Raw genomic sequence first — 17286 nt, 5'->3', positions numbered from 1 at the left:
ACCTCCGACGGAACCCCGGAACGGAAAGCGAACGGTGATGTGAACAGGCCCTAAGAGAGGTTCGACACATTTAGGCCCCATGCACACGAACTTAAAAACGCCCGTAATTACGGGCCCATAGACTTCTATTGGCCACAGGTACCACCCCGTATGCTTACGGGAAGGTGCCCGGGCCGTTGAAAAATCTAGAACATGTCCTATTTTAGGCCGTAATTACGGGAGTGTTGCTAGGCGACGTCAGTGGATAGTCACTGTCCAGGGTGCTGAAAGAGTTAACTGATCGGCAGTAACTCTTTCAGCACCAGGGACAGTGACTACCGATCACAATATAAATCAACGTGTAAAAAAAATAGAAGTTCATACTTACCCAGAACTCCCTGCTTCTTCCTCCAGTCCGGCCTCCCGGGATGACGTTTCAGCCCATGTGACCGCTGCAGCCAATCATAGGCAGCAGCGGTCACATGGACTGCCGCGTCATCCAGGGAGGTCGGGCTGGATGTCGAAAGAGGGGCGTGTCACCAAGACAATGGCCGGGTAAGTATGAATTTCTTTTACTTTTACCTCGGAAAGGGCTGCCCCTTCTCTCTATCCTGCACTGATAGAGAGAAGGGGCTGCCGATTAGTGCAGTGCAATTTTGCAGCTAAAACGTGCCCGTAAATACGGGTGGAATACTGATGAAACCGGACCCGTATATGCACGGGTCCGTAAATACTGGTGCAATACGGGTCGAATACGTGTGACCAAGGACCCGTATTTACGCCAGTATTTACGGGAGGAAAAAAATACATTCGTGTGCATGAGGCCTAAATGGAGAGCAACGGTTCCGTTAGAATTACCATTGATTTCAATGGTAATTCTTTTGTATCAGTTGATTTCCTTTTGTCTCTGTTCGCTAGGTTTCCGTTTTTATGAAAGGAAACAAAAGTGCAGTCTGCAGAACCTTTGTTTTCATTAAAAAAAAAACGGAAACCTAGCGAACGGAGACAAATGGAAATGAACTGATACAAAAGAATTACCATTGAAGTCAATGGTAATTCTAACAGAACCGTTTCAGTTTAATGTATCGATCCTCTCTTCCGCTGCAGTTTTTTTAACATCATCTGCAGGGAGGCTGTGTGGCATCATCTGCAGGGAGGCTGTGTGGCATCATCTGCAGGGAGGCTGTGTGGCATCATCTACAGGGAGGCTGTGTGGCATCATCTGCAGGGAGGCTGTGTGGCATCATCTGCAGGGAGGCTGTGTGGCATCATCTGCAGGGAGGCTGTGTGGCATCATCTACAGGGGGCTGTGTGGCATCATCTACAGGGGGCTGTGTGGCATTCGCTACCGGGGGGCTGTGTGGTATTATCTACAGAGAGGATTTGTGGCATCATCTACAGGGGGGCTGTGTGGCATCATCTACAGGGGGGCTGTGTGGCATCATCTACAGGGGGGCTGTGTGGCATCATCTACAGGGAGGCTGTGTGGCATCATCTACAGGGAGGCTGTGTGGCATCATCTACAGGGAGGCTGTGTGGCATCATCTACAGGGAGGCTGTGTGGCATCATCTACAGGGAGGCTGTGTGGCATCATCTACAGGGAGGCTGTGTGGCATCATCTACAGGGAGGCTGTGTGGCATCATTTAGAGGGAGGCTGTATGGCATAATCTACAGGGAGGCTGTGTGGCATCATCTATAGGGAGGCTGTGTGGCATCATCTACAGGGGACTGTAAATAGTGCCTAGGTGAACATGTGACCTTCCTTTGGGTGTTTTCAGGGGGTGGGGACAAAAAAAGCCTGACCAATGAAATTCATCAGTTTTTTTAACAGCCATGAAAAACGGATGTCAAAAGGCCATTAAAAACGGACAGACGGACTGGAAATGGATGAAAATTTGGAGACACAATGATGCAAAATGGCCATGAAAGGCTGACAGTTGATCAGTTTTTAATGGCCATTTTTTTTCACTGTCGTGTGAATATAGCCTTACTCAATTTGTATATACGTAATCTGAAAACTACTGAACCCTTTCAAAGATGCACTAATAAATAGAAGCTTGTATATAGGATACTGTCCCTGGGTCTTCCTTTCACCTGAACAGATTCACTTTTCAATAATTATGCAGCCACAAGGACCCAACCAATGTGCCGAGTCTATTTGACGCAGAGGTCTCAGAGAATGTAATATAAACCTAAACCACGACGCAGATGTGAACAGAGCCTAAGGCCCCATGCACACGACCGTATTTTTCATCCGTAATTACGGACCCATTCATTTCTATGGGCTACGGACACCTTTCAGTATTTTTACGGATGGGTGTCCATGCCATAGAAATGATAGAACATATCCTTTTTTTATCTGTAATTACAGCACGGACTCCCCATAGAAGTCTATGGGCGCTTCCGTAATTACGGGCGGATACCAGGGGATTAACCTAGATTCCTCCGGTTTTTTTTGGATACGTAAATACGGATGCACTACGGACCGCATTTACGGACACCCTTCTGTATATGCGGATAATTTACGGATGACTACGGATCCGTATTTATGGATAGTGTTTACGGATGGTTGAAAAATACGGTCGTGTGCATGGGACTTTAGTGAGGAGACATACTTTTTCCTATATCATATGACTATTCTGGCCGAGTTAGTGTAGAATGTGCAGATTATACATATCCATGATATATCCAACATGGTTTGCATTATGCAATAGGTGCTTTCAACTACCTATGATATTTTGGAAAAAATGCATGTAATATTTATACTACTATTTTATTTTTAATTATTATTATTATTATTATTTCCTTTCTGGGAATTGCTGGCGCTGTTTACAGTATTATGTTTTTTTCCTTTATGCTGATCTGCTGTACAGTGGAGTGAAGAAATTTAAGTGTGACTTTTGTGTACAGTCATTCCATCGGATCTCCGAGTTAAAGCGACACACTTGGACACATACTGGAGAACTTCCATACCGCTGTAAAGTAAGTAGGATGATTTTTAAAAAGGAATTTCCAACTTTCTTTGCTGGTTAATGACATAATATATCTTTATAGCAATCGGAGCTCTGTTTGTCTGGTGCAAAGTATCTAATCCTCTCCATAGACCTAATAAATAACACAACACAATTCTGGCTGCCTTCACCCACCATCAGGGGAGTTTAGAAACTTACTACGTACTGTTTTATTATTGAGTTGAATGTGTAAACAGGTAACCAGAATGCAACCATTTGAAGAGGACCTAGCACCTGGATAAGGCCCCATTGACGTTGCGTTTGTGCTATCCGCCGGACGTATACGTTTTTTTATAAAAACGTGGACCATTCAAAACGTATACAAACGTGTACCATTTTTTATTTTACGTCTGTGTTTTTTTATAGCATGTATGTTTAGCATACACTTATACGTCGTTATACGTTTCTGAACCTTTACCTTAAAAAAAAAAAAGTATACTTTTATTTTTTTTTAAAGTGTATACTGATAGAAAAAAAAACGGATAGATTTACTGTGTGTAAACAGATACAAACATATAGCATTACGTTTGTATACATCATCCATTGCGATCGATGTTAAGAAAAAATGTTACGTCGCATATAAGTTGTTTTTTTAAGTACAGAATGCGTAGCAGACTACGCTTTTCAGTACTTTCAAAAAACAGTATCCCCATGTAAACCATGACAAACATAGACCCAACGGGTGCTATTTTGGTCTACTTTTGATCCATTATAGTCTATGTGTACACCGAGCTACACGTTTCAATAATTTTTTAGTGTTTAAAAACGTATACGCCTGGCGGATAACACAAACACGATGTGAATGGGGCCTAAGGTTATATGTTTTAGTAGGAAAACCATTACCCCCCATAAAATACATGACTATGTAACTATAACTCATTTGAAAAAGTGTTTGTTGAGCCTGTGAACATTATGTACAGATGTAGCAAAGTTTAACTTGACAGTTATCTCGTTAAATATGCCGTTGCAGCAAACTTTTTAAAAAGGACCTGTCCTCTCCTTAATTGTCTTTTTTTTTAAATTTATTTTTTTAGTAAATACTTGTATTACCGATTAAATAACAATTCTAGTAGGAATAACAGAGGAACAACGCAACGTAGAGTCCTAAGAAAAGATGTTCCAGAATTGTTATTTTATGTGGAATAAAATTGTTTGCTAAAACAGACCTGTATATAGCATTTATACAACAGTTATCAATGTATTTTACATATATAAATAATTGCTGTTTAAATTTATATACAGCGCTGTTTTTACTCAGAGCTGCAAGATCTGCGAGATGATTTGCGAGATCTTGCATTCTGACCCTATTTCACTTGGGATTATGGAAGGGGTGCCAGGGGCATGATGGGAGCTGCTTAACCGGAAGTTTGGACACGACTGCTGAGCCGGCTCATTTAAATGATGTGCATCGGCTCTACAAGCTACTTTTTTTTAATGCGTTATACTTACAAAGTTTTTTTTTAGTTTTTTTATTGGGGCTAGCGATTTTACTAATAAAACACATCGCCTTATCCAGACGATGGGTCCTCTTTAACTCCATGTCCGTTTATGGGATTTGAAGCCTATTGTTAGTAAAACAGTTTACAATAAAGATATATTAGGAAATTAGCACAGATTTTTGGATCTATTTAGATAAAAAAAAATTATGGTGTTCGAGGGGGGACATTCACTTTCAGGCTTCAACTTCGTAGATTTGTAAATGAATGGAATACTAAAGTAAATTTTAAGAAATAACTTGTAAATGAAACCTGCTGTTCAATATTAACCTAACCAAAAACAAAAGTACTTGCAGCACAGTGTATTGATGTGATCTGATGGAGGTTAAAAACCTAATACCCCTCCGTGCATGAATTAGTCCATTACCACAGTACGGCATAGCCACCCTGTAAATCTATTGCTACCATTCTCATAACATAGCTGCCACTTACAGAGATGGAAAAGAGAACGCAGTAAATCCCTGATTTTGTTAAATATAAGCACTTAAAGTGTTCTTCCCATCCTGGACATTTGACATATCCACGGGATGTGCCATAAATGTCCAATACATGCGGGTTCCATCTCTGGGACCCGCACCCATCTCTAGAAAGGGGCCCCCGACCCCCGTATTACCTTCTCCCACTGTAACTGTAATGACAGGGGGGTAGGGAAACAGACAGTGAGCCCTAATCTACCCACCACTCAGTCCCTGCCTACTTGCAACGACCCACCCTAGGCGACGGGGTACAACTGGGCGACGGTCCCTACGCTCAGTAGGTGCACGACAGACAAACAGACAAGGGGACACAAGCAAAGGGAAATGGGGCAGTTGCCCACGGCAACACCGTGAGCAACAAGAGTGGTGAACGAGCCGAGTCAAACCAGGAGTGTACGAGGTACCAAACGCAGAGCAGGAGAGTAGTCAGTAAGCCAGGGTCAGTATGAAGCAAGGTCAAATAGCTAGAAGCTGCATCAGGGCCAGGAAACCACACGAAAAGAATCACAAGCAAAGGAGGAACAGGAAAGGCAGGTAGAAATAGACAGAGGGCGGGAGCTAGCTCCGTCTGGCCAGGCTGCGATAGGCTCTCCCACTCCTAAGCCTGCCATCCTGAGTGGTGGAAGAAGGAGTCAGTCTCAGAGACATAGAATCAGGTGCAGACTGATTACCCATGGGCGTATACACAGAAGTTGTGCCTGGAAGATCCTTTACAGTACCCCCCCCCCTTTTATGAGGGGCCCCCGGACCCTTTCTAAGTGGTTTATTGGGGAAACGAAGGTGGAACTTCCTGACCAATACCCCAGCGTGAACATCCCGGGCGGGTACCCAAGTCCTCTCCAATGGACCAGGTACTGGAGGGAGCCTTGGACCATCTTGCTGTCCACAATCTTGGCCACCTCGAATTCCACCCCCTCAGGGGTGAGAACGGGAACAGGAGGTTTCCTCGAGGGAGCCAAGGACGGGGAGCAGCGTTTAAGGAGGGAGGCATGAAACACGTCGTGTATACGAAAAGATGGTGGCAACTCTAGTCGGAAGGAGACAGGATTGAGGACTTCAATGACCTTATACGGCCCTATAAACCGGGGAGCAAACTTCTGGGACGGGACCTTAAGGCGCAAGTTCTTAGACGATAACCACACCAGATCCCCGACCATAAACAAGGGGTTAGCAGAACGTCTTCTATCTGCCTGAGTTTTTTGTATGCTCTGGGACGCCTCTAGGTTCTTCTGAACCTGGGCCCAGACTGTGCACAGTTCCCGATGAACGACCTCTACCTCGGGATTGTTGGAACTACCAGGTGAAACGGAGGAGAACCGTGGATTAAACCCAAAATTACAGAAAAAGGGGGAGACCCCTGACGAGTTACTGACCCGGGTATTAAGGGAAAATTCGGCGAGGGGAATGAATGAGACCCAATCATATTGACAGTCAGAGATAAAACACCTTAAATATTGTTCTAGAGACTGATTAGTCCTCTTGGTTTGGCCATTAGTTTCAGGATGGAAGGCAGAGGAGAACGACAGATCAATATCCAACTTTTTACAGAAGGCTCTCCAAAACAAAGAAACAAATTGTACCCCTCTGTCAGAAGCAATATTGACAGGGACCCCATGGAGACGCAGGATGTGTTTGACAAACAGGGTAGCTAACGTCTTAGCATTGGGTAGTTTTTTGAGGGGCACAAAGTGGCACATCTTACTGAAGCGGTCTACTACAACCCACACCACCGACCTGAGATGGAGGCAAATTGGTGATAAAATCCATGGAGATATGGGTCCAAGGTCTCTGGGGAATGGGCATAGAACGTAGTAAGCCCGCTGGTCGGGACCTGGGAGTCTTGGACCTAGCACAAACCTCACAAGCGGCGACGTAGGCCTTAACGTCTATAGGCAACCCAGGCCACCAATAGTTTCTGGCAATGAGGTGTTTGGTACCCAGGATGCCTGGATGACCAGATAGTGCGGAGTCATGATTTTCCCTAAGTACCCTTAGCCGGAATTGCAGGGGAACAAACAGCTTGTTCTCAGGAAGGTTCCCGGGAGCTGAACCTTGATCAGCCGCAATTTCAGAGACTAAATCAGAATCAATAGAAGAAACGACTATACCAGGAGGCAAAATACAAGCAGGATCTTCCTCCGAAGGAGGGCTAGCCATGAAGCTACGCGACAGTGCATCGGCCTTAATATTTCTAGACCCAGCCCTATAGGTAACCAAAAAGTTGAATCTGGTAAAAAATAGCGCCCATTGAGCTTGTCTCGGGTTTAGCCTCCGGGCAGATTCTAGGAAAACCAGATTCTTGTGGTCGGTAAGGACCGTTACCTGGTGCCTAGCCCCCTCCAGGAAGTGGCGCCACTCTTCAAATGCCCATTTAATGGCTAAGAGTTCGCGGTTGCCAATATCATAGTTACTCTCAGTGGGCGAAAACTTCCTGGAGAAGTAGGCACAGGGACGGAGATGGGTGAGGGACCTGGTACCCTGGGACAAGACAGCCCCCACTCCCACCTCGGATGCGTCAACCTCCACGATAAATGGCTCCATTTGGTTGGGCTGGACCAGCACCGGGGCCGAGATAAAGCACTTCTTAAGGACCTCAAAAGCCTGGACAGCCTCAGGAGGCCAGTGGAGGAGATCAGCACCTTTACGAGTGAGGTCCGTAAGAGGCTTAGCGATGACCGAGAAGTTAGCAATAAATCTCCTGTAATAATTAGCGAACCCCAAGAAACACTGTAACGCCTTCAGGGAGGCAGGTTGGACCCATTCCGCCACAGCCTGAACCTTGGCGGGGTCCATGCGGAATTCATGAGGAGTGAGGATTTGACCCAAAAATGGTATCTCCTGCACCCCAAACACACATTTTTCGGTCTTAGCAAACAGTTTGTTTTCCCGAAGGACCTGGAGCACCTTCCTGACATGCTCAATGTGGGAGGACAAGTCCTTGGAAAACACAAGTATGTCATCAAGGTACAATACAAGAAATTCCCCCAGGTACTCTCTTAAAATCTCATTTATGAAATTCTGGAAGACCGCGGGGGCATTACACAACCCAAAGGGCATGACGAGGTATTCGAAATGACCTTCGGGCGTGTTAAACGCAGTCTTCCACTCATCCCCCTCTTTGATGCGGATAAGGTTATACGCCCCCCCGTAGATCAAACTTAGAGAACCATTGGGCCCCCTGCACTTGATTAAAGAGATCAGGAATCAAAGGAAGGGGATACTGGTTCCTTACAGTGACCTTATTCAAGTTACGGTAGTCAATGCATGGCCTAAGACCACCATCCTTCTTCCCTACGAAGAAGAAGCCAGCACCTACCGGAGAAGTAGAGGGGTGAATGTAACCCTTGGCCAGGCATTCCTGGATATACTCTCTCATGGCTTCACGTTCGGGACAAGAAAGATTAAATATCCTACCCTTAGGGAGCTTAGCTCCTGGTACCAAATCGATAGCGCAATCGTATTCCCTATGAGGAGGTAACACTTCGGAGGCCTCCTTAGAGAAAACATTAGCGAAGTCCTGAACAAACTCAGGTAGCGTGTTCACCTCCTCAGGGGGAGAAATAGAATTAACAGAAAAACATGACGTCAAGCATTCATTACCCCATTTGGTAAGCTCCCCAGTATTCCAGTCAAACGTGGGATTATGCAACTGCAACCAGGGAAGGCCTAAAACCAAATCGGACGATAATCCCTGCATCAACAGTACAGAGCACTGCTCCAAATGCATGGAGCCAACAAGGAGTTCAAAAACAGGGATATGCTGAGTAAAATAACCATTAGCAAGAGGAGTGGAGTCGATACCCACTACCGGGACAGGTTTAAGCAAATCAATCAAAGGCATAGCTAGAGACATAGCAAATTCCAGAGACATGATATTAGCAGAAGACCCTGAATCCACGAAGGCACTGCCGGTAGCAGACCTACCACCAAAAGAGACCTGAAAGGGAAGCAAGATTTTATTACGTTTCATATTTACGGGAAATACCTGTGCGCCCAAGTGACCTCCCCGATGATCACTTAGGCGCGGAAGTTTTCCGGCTACTTATTCTTACGCCTAGGACAGGTGTTCACTTGATGCTTGTACCCCCCCAATAGAAGCAGAGACCATTCTTCCTGCGGAACTCTCTACGTTGTCGGGGGGACACGGAGGCCCCGAGTTGCATAGGTACCTCCAAGTCTTCCGTGGAAGAGCGAAGCAACGGGACCTCGGGAGGCATCATGGGGGAGTCAGAGGGGAAAACACAAAAACGTTCAAGTTGTCGTTCCCTGAGACGTCGGTCAAGTCGTACCGCTAAAGCCATAACCTGGTCTAGGGAGTCAGAACAGGGATAGCTAACTAGCAGGTCTTTCATGGCGTTCGACAGACCCAACCTAAACTGGCACCTTAAGGCAGGGTCATTCCACCGAGAAGCTACGCACCACTTCCTAAAGTCAGAACAATACTCTTCCACAGGTCTCTTACCCTGACGTAAGGTCACCAGCTGACTCTCGGCAAAGGCAGTCCTGTCAGTCTCGTCATAAATGAGTCCGAGAGCAGAAAAGAAAAGATCAACGGAGGAAAGTTCAGGGGCGTCAGGAGCCAAGGAGAAGGCCCATTCTTGGGGCCCTTCCTGAAGCCGGGACATAATTATACCCACCCGCTGGCTCTCAGAACCTGAGGAGTGAGGCTTTAAGCGAAAGTAGAGCCTACAACTCTCCCGAAAGGAGAGAAAAGTCCTCCGGTCCCCTGAGAACCGGTCAGGCAACTTGAGGTGGGGTTCAAGAGGTGAGGTGAGGGGCACTACCATGGTAGCGTCAGGCTGGTTGACCCTCTGAGCCAGGGCCTGGACCTGTAGGGAGAGACCCTGCATTTGCTGAGCCAGGGTCTCAAGGGGGTCCATAGTAGTATGAGGGACCAGGGTAGCCTAGGTATATGGGCTTGTGATTATGTAATGACCGGGGGGTAGGGAAACAGACAGTGAGCCCTAATCTACCCACCACTCAGTCCCTGCCTACTTGCAACGACCCGCCCTAGGCGACGAGGTACAACTGGGCGACGGTCCCTACGCTCAGTAGGTGCACGACAGACAAACAGACAAGGGGACACAAGCAAAGGGAAATGGGGCAGTTTCCCACAGCAACACCGTGAGCAACAAGAGTGGTGAACGAGCCGAGTCAAACCAGGAGTGTACGAGGTACCAAACGCAGAGCAGGAGAGTAGTCAGTAAGCCAGGGTCAGTATGAAGCAAGGTCAAATAGCTAGAAGCTGCATCAGGGCCAGGAAACCACACAAAAAGAATCACAAGCAAAGGAGGAACAGGAAAGGCAGGTATAAATAGACAGAGGGCGGGAGCTAGCTCCGTCTGGCCAGGCTGCGATAGGCTCTCCCACTCCTAAGCCTGCCATTCTGAGTGGTGGAAGAAGGAGTCCGTCTCAGAGACACAGAATCAGGTGCAGACTGATTACTCATGGGCGTATACACAGAAGTTGTGCCTGGAAGATCCTTTACAGTAACAGTTCTCCGGCCACTGCCTTACAAAGTGGTTAGGTTAATTGAAATCAGCAAATCGCGTTTTGCTGCGCTATTTCCGGAACTCTCTTAGATGTGAATGAAAGTCATGCAAACCTAGAAGCACAGCGAGCTATGCTGTTTTCATAGTTACCGAGTTCCAGAAACAGCGTAGCAAAACTCACTTGACTTTTTCCAGAAAACCAAACCACCTCGTTAGACAATGGCCTGAGCCCAACGGCAGATATAGGTCAGGGGGCCCCATTCCAGAGAAATGTGCGGGTCCTCTGGATATGCCATAAATGTCCAAGATGGCCATAAATTTAATTTATGTATATTAACTTAAGAGTATTCCTAACTTAAACATTTATCATGTGGATATGCCATAAATGTATGACAAATGTGGGTCTCCGAGGTGGGACCCGAATTTATCTCCAGAACGGGGGTCAACCGACCCCTGCCCCGCCTTGTAAAGCAGTCATTGCATCCAGATGGAGAATAAATGGAGAGGGGACCCCTGTTCTAGACATACAAGAAAACAGAAGTTACAGAAGCACTGTGATTTCACGCCAGCAAGGCCGGTACTAAGCTTCAAACCAAGGAGTCACCCCTCCTTGTACGATGGATATCAAATAGAGAAAAAGCTAAGCAGCACTCAAAATCAAATGGGTTTATTCATCCAATATCCAATACTGTTTTTGACATAGGTGCAGGTCCCAGAGTTAGGACCTGAATCTAACAAACAATTAGAACATATCCCGAGGACATGCCATATATGGTTAAATTGGAAATACTTCTTTATAAATGTTTAATGAATACAGTAATGTTACAGCATAGGCTGACTTTGACGCTGCTTTTTTGTTTTTTTGTTTTTCTTTTAAAAAAAAGAAAATTATTGCAATTGGGGAAATTCTTGAAGCTTACCTATTGTTTCATAACAAAATCATATCAATAATTTCTTACACAGCTGTTCATGTACGGTATATTAATCACTTTACTACCAAGGGTGTAATGTAAACTATTGCCATGACTAAAATATAAGGGCTTAGGTCTCAGAATGTTAGCTTTCAATTTATACCATCAAAGTTCTAGGAGCAATATTTGGGGTGCAGCACTCATTGGAAGTCTAGAAGCAGGATAAAAAGCTTTACATCCTGGTTCTGTGCATGTAAGGGATGGGTCACACGTGGCATTATTTTCCGTAGTGGAAGAGTCAGCTGCGGAAATTAACACTGTATTCCTGTGGGTGGAAACAAAATCTGTAAGACATACATGGTTTATATTAATTTCTGTGCAGATTTTTTCTGGACGCGTTTTCTTTGTGTTGTGAAATTTGGATGCAGAATTTCCTCTTAGACTTCAATGCTATGTGAAATTCTGCACTGAAATACGCAACATAAATACCCAGCCAATTTGCAACAAAATCTGCAAAACCTTACTGTGATCCTAACGCCTTTAAGGTGTTTTGCACAGGAACTTTTCTTCATGTTACCACCCCTCTTACCAATCAGAGAGGATATATTCTCTCTGGTTGTCAGATATAGGGGTCCTTTTAGAGAAGAGCAGTTGCACATCTAATCACCCCCTGCACCTAATCGGGGCATTTGTCAAATCAAATGTCGCAAATGTTTACTGCCATCTGGATCATAGAGATTTTCGGTCTTTTCTGTTTTGGTGAACTTTTATTTTCACGAGATGTTGAGTGTCTCCGACTCTGGTTTGGTCACATTTGTAGCAACAACATGAATTTTTGGGCTTTTTTTTTAAGCAAAACATTATGCTTTGATTAAAAATTCCATGAAGGCGTTTATGAGAAGTCCCTTGTGGCAATTCCACAATGTGCCAAGTGTCTACTTAAGAAAATATATGGGTGTAAGTATAACATGATTTGTTTCTATAATTCAGGTTTTATTTGGATATGTTAAAAGTGTAAAGATTGTCTGGAAACCCCTGACTGCGAAAGGTTTAAATGTCTCTAAAGTGTTTTGAGTCTTTTTCCATCCACCTGCATGCCTTGTGAACTTTTTTTTTTTTTTGATGCGTGCTGAGCGAGTGGACTTGTCCTGATGTGATACTTTGGCTGTGCACAGCAGTCTGAGCCAGTCCGATGTCTTCCCACTTCTGCTCCCCATCCCCTATTACAACATGCAGTCATGCGGCTGTAAGACCTCATACACACGGCCGTGCCCATAATCACGGCCCGCGATTGCGGGCATGGCTGGCCGCCGCGGGCCGCATTTTCGGGTACAAAGAATGGGAGGACAGCACGTAAAAAATTAAAAGTAGGACATGCTCCATAATTCCCGGCAAGGACACCCTTCCGTAGCGATGCGGAAAGGTGTCCGCGGCCAATAGAACCAGGCGGCTCCGTAATTCTGGATCGTATTGCGGTCCGCAATTACGGAGATTTTTCACAGTGTGCATGGGGCCTTAAGGTGGACAATTACTTTAACCATTTAACCCTGTGAATAGATGGCATTGTTGGCCTACTATCTTTGTTTTCCTTGCAGATCTGCGGGAAGGGATGCAGACATCCAAGTAATATGAAGAAGCATATTCGTACGGTGCACAAAGCAGATATGCGGGTGCAAATAAACAGAGAGCATGCATCTCCACGATTCTTCAAGAATAGGAGGCCAGCAGCTAAATTTTCAGGGCACACACTGCCACAGAGTCTGCCTTCTAATCATGCCTTGCCAATTCCAGCAGCAAGTCGAGATCACAGCATGCAGACAGACTCTTCATTATCTCCGGTGTCACTTTCCTACATCTCCATCTTTACAGGTGATGAAACTGCAACCAATGATTTTACTGTGGCTGACTCACAGAACGCATCACCTCAGACTGCGCGGTCGCAGTAACAGCAACATCATTACGAACTGCATAACGTTCTTTTAGGTCTTGGAAAAATATTGATTTTGAGGACATCTTATTACAATGATTATTACAAGACATTATCCAGCACATTAAAAAGTATATTGTAAAAGGATATGTTCACATTTAAACAGCATTTACAGTTTATATATTGATGGAATATACATAAAAGGTTAAGCATTACTCATCTTGTACTTATCCTAAGTTACAGCTTGTATTCTAGCCTAGAGCTGTATTCACAGGTTACATATAGTAAACACATACCTGATCTTAACTAAATTACTATAATGACTGTAAGTATCAGATTATAGATGACTCTTCCTACAAAGCAAATCTCCAGCATAAACGGGAATGATGGGAGATTTCTGCTCTGAAGCCAGCAAAATTACACTAAAGCGATGCATTTACTGTTTAGGTGAACATAAGTGTATATAAAGTTTTCCTCTTGGAGATTTTCATGTTTCACTGAGGAACAACATTAAACCACAGTAGATCCAATAAGGCTTTTTTTTTTTTTTACACTGATGAACAGAAAAATATTATTTGTTGTTGAAGTGAAGCCAAACCTCTTCAAAATGAATGACATTTGTTACAATTACTAGTGTGTACCTACAGTTATAGAAAATTTCTGACATGTCTTAAAGATAGTTTAAAAGTTCTAATCAATGGGGGTCCGTGAACTCTGACCCCCCATGTCTCTTCGCTTCTCTTGGCTTTATTCAGAAGAGGTCATACACCTGTCGCCTGTCTTCACCTCTTTTGAATGAAACCTAGAGTCAAAGGCAGACACAGAGCAAAGAAGCTCCTTCGTTCTAGCTATTGTGAGGGTCATCGCACGGACCCCCATTGAAGTTTATTATAACTTGAAGTTATATGTGAGGTTATACTTTAAACGCAAAATAATTGAATGCAGAACTATTCGCTTTCTTGTAGTCAGTATGAAGTTGAGCCACCTTCGATCGTAGTTGCAGGCTTAAATGGGGGTGGGGGTGTCTCTAATAGCTTCACACATAATGACAATACAAGGACTCCAAGTTTTTCTGTAGATTGAGGTCTGGACTTGGCGCTCCAGGACTTTAGCTGTGAATCTTTAAAGAGGAATTGTCACCTCCCCAAAAAACTGCAGCTGCCTAGATTTCCGGCACCTTACAGATTCTGGGGTTTTTTGTTTTCCTTCTAGCCCCCACCGTTCCTGATATATCAGTGCCCGATATGCAAATGAGGCCTATGACTGTTAAGTGGGCTGTTACCCCTTGGCAAGTGAGCAGTGTTAACTGCCCATTTGACAGTCAAAGGCCTCATTTGCATATCTGGCATTAAAACTAAAGGCACCTATATCTCAGGAACGATGAGGGCTAGAAGGAAAAAAAAAAAAGGTGCCAGAATATGTGAGGTATCGGCAATCTAACTGAGATGTCTGCTGTAATTTTTTGGTCAGGTGACCGGTCTTCTTTAATCCAGACCCAGTGTAGTTTTAGCATTCTATTTAGGTTTACTGTTGCTCTTTCACTACACTACTACTTTGTATTTTGCATTTAGCATTTGTTTTATGCTCTGCCTTCAGAAGCCTTTCAAGGTGTGCTGCAGTAAAGCATGCCCACGGTATGTTGCTGCCACTACCATGCTTTTACCCCTCCCTCCACAACACATTAATGGCACAGTGGGATGAGACTTAACGTGGGGTCCTGATAGGTTGCCAACGCAGCACGGGAGCCTAACAAAGGCCTCAATGTCTGCCATGGATGTAAGCCTATCAGTCCCTGCCAGAGGCATAACATAATAGGCTGCCTGTCAGAATTATCGTGACATTCATAATGCACTACACAAGTATCGTGTGGTGAAAAACTGGTCATTTACAGTGGAACTGTGTGGCACAATACCATTAGGTGTGAAGGCACCCTTAAACCAGCTCCTGCATGTCTTAGAATAGGGGAGTATATATATTCAACTATTTTGTGTTGAATAACTTAGTAAATAATTTTCTTTCATATTATTATGTTCTGTTTGTCAGTGTCCAGATTCCACTGTGAACCAACACACAATAAAACAGAAATAGTCCAATGGGGTACACATTTTCTGTAAATTACTGGTAAATGTAATTGTTCTAGCAAGTCTTCTTAATCAACACTGGACATGTTTAGGCTTAAGACTACCAAAGATTGCCAGACTGATGTGATAAATACACTCCTCTACTTTTTCTATGCTAGTCCCAACATTTTGTGGCCTGGTTGGGCAATCTATCCTCTGTTTACCTACTGTGAATGTATACGGCATTGTATGAGTTGTTTCCTGCATAAAGTATACTTTTTATTTTAACAGATGTTAAAGTGAATTTCCACCTGTTAACACCATGTCATTTTTACATCCAACATTTTGTGCTGATACATTTTAATAATATATCTTTATACCAGTTGAAGCACCTTTACCCGAGCTACAATTCGCCTGCATAGAGCTAAATGATACAATTATTACTGCATACTGTTTATACCTTGTAATAAATGATAAATCGGTATGCAATAAGCTCCACCTAGAGGTAGCAGATAGAATTTAAAAATTGTCTATGTAGGGAGTTTAGGTGTCTGAGTCCAAAAACGTGATCTCTGCTATAGGGATATATTAAAAAATAGTGTAGTACCGTGTTAGCCAGAAACAATATGCAATGTTAAACACTTTTGTGTCAAAAAGACAAAAGTATAGTAGGTATGATAACTTTATTGGCTAACCATAAAAATTATAAATGCAAGCTTTCAGAACACAAAGGCCCCTTCTTCAGGCAAGTAAACTGTTTGCCATACAGTTGTATATGTCATCCCATTTAAAAAAAAAATGCACCAAGCAGTATATGTTATTTTGCGGAGTCCAGCTGCATAGGAAAGAACTACAGGCTGCATTTTTCATTTAAACTTAATAATCCTACAGTTACCATTTTTTGGGGGTATTGGGCCCATAAGAGTCTATATACATGCATATGTGCCAGGAGCATTTCCAATTGCATACACTGAAGTGTGAATAGGCCGTTACAGAGAGCCTGCGGGAAAGTGGAACAACAGCCTGTTGAAAGCTGAGGAAGATGCCACTTTCTCCATATAAGAGATATTACAGTGAGTATGTATTCACATGTACTACTGATAATGCATACAAAGTCAGAACGACAGGTAATAAAACTTATTACATAGTATAAATTAGATGTATTTTATTTATCCATGGGAAACATTATTGTTATGGCTAAAGTAATTGTATTTTCTAATTGTTACAGTGTGAGATGTTAAATTTACAGTTTTTTTTGTAACAAATTGTAGAAGTTTATTGTAATAGTGTTCTCTTTCTGATGAAAACTGCTATGGGGATTGCATCTCCAGCATTTAATCTGCCATTAAAGTGGAGTAACTAGATTCAGTCTAGATTATTAATTTGTATTATTGGAAATGTATAAATTGCAGGTGCTTTTGCTTTAAAACAATGTTGCCTTGTGAAATAGTTTGTAATATAAATGAGGAGTCTATCTCTCAGTTTTCATCACACAAAATGTTGTGCTAATCAAATCTTTAAATAAATGATCATAGAAGCAAGTGAATTGTGTTTTTATCATAAATACAGATCTCATGAAACTTATTCGACCACTTGAACGGTTTCCTAATTCATTGTGTAACATTTAGTCCAGTTCTCTCATTGTGGATGCACAGTGGAAGATTTGTGTGCAAATTGACTGCAGGTAAAAACACGTTACCACCCAACCATTATTTTTTTTTGCGGGATTTCAGATAGTTAAATGGGTGAGGCTTATATAAATTTTACATAAATGTGGCCGTACATGATACTGTTTTGTCAGCATTCCCAGCAGTATGGGGAGTGGGCCTTAACAGTGAATGGGGATGCAAATGTTGGGAAGTAGTTAATAGCTGTGCAGTTATGCAGCTAAAAGGTAGTTTACCGTGTGGCCGTCAACCATGAAAGTTCTTT

At 43.5% G+C, this 17286-nt stretch overlaps 1 protein-coding gene across 1 annotated transcript in view; it reads left to right on the top strand.

Moving 5' to 3' along the window:
- Window positions 1-16888, top strand: part of LOC142649791 (uncharacterized) — a 71138-nt gene extending 54250 nt beyond the window's left edge. The window contains exons 5-6 of the mRNA XM_075825555.1: window positions 2855-2963; window positions 12963-16888. Of these exons, the coding sequence (XP_075681670.1) occupies window positions 2855-2963; window positions 12963-13313 (460 nt within the window). The 3' untranslated portion in view covers window positions 13314-16888. The remainder of the gene's footprint in view (window positions 1-2854; window positions 2964-12962) is intronic.
- The last annotated feature ends 398 nt before the right edge of the window (window positions 16889-17286 follow it).

The sequence above is a fragment of the Rhinoderma darwinii genome, chromosome 1 (genome assembly GCF_050947455.1).
Source record: "Rhinoderma darwinii isolate aRhiDar2 chromosome 1, aRhiDar2.hap1, whole genome shotgun sequence".
NCBI classification, from domain to species: domain Eukaryota; kingdom Metazoa; phylum Chordata; class Amphibia; order Anura; family Rhinodermatidae; genus Rhinoderma; species Rhinoderma darwinii.
The sequence above is the reverse complement of the archived record's forward strand: the minus strand, read 5'-3'. Positions and strand labels throughout refer to the sequence as shown.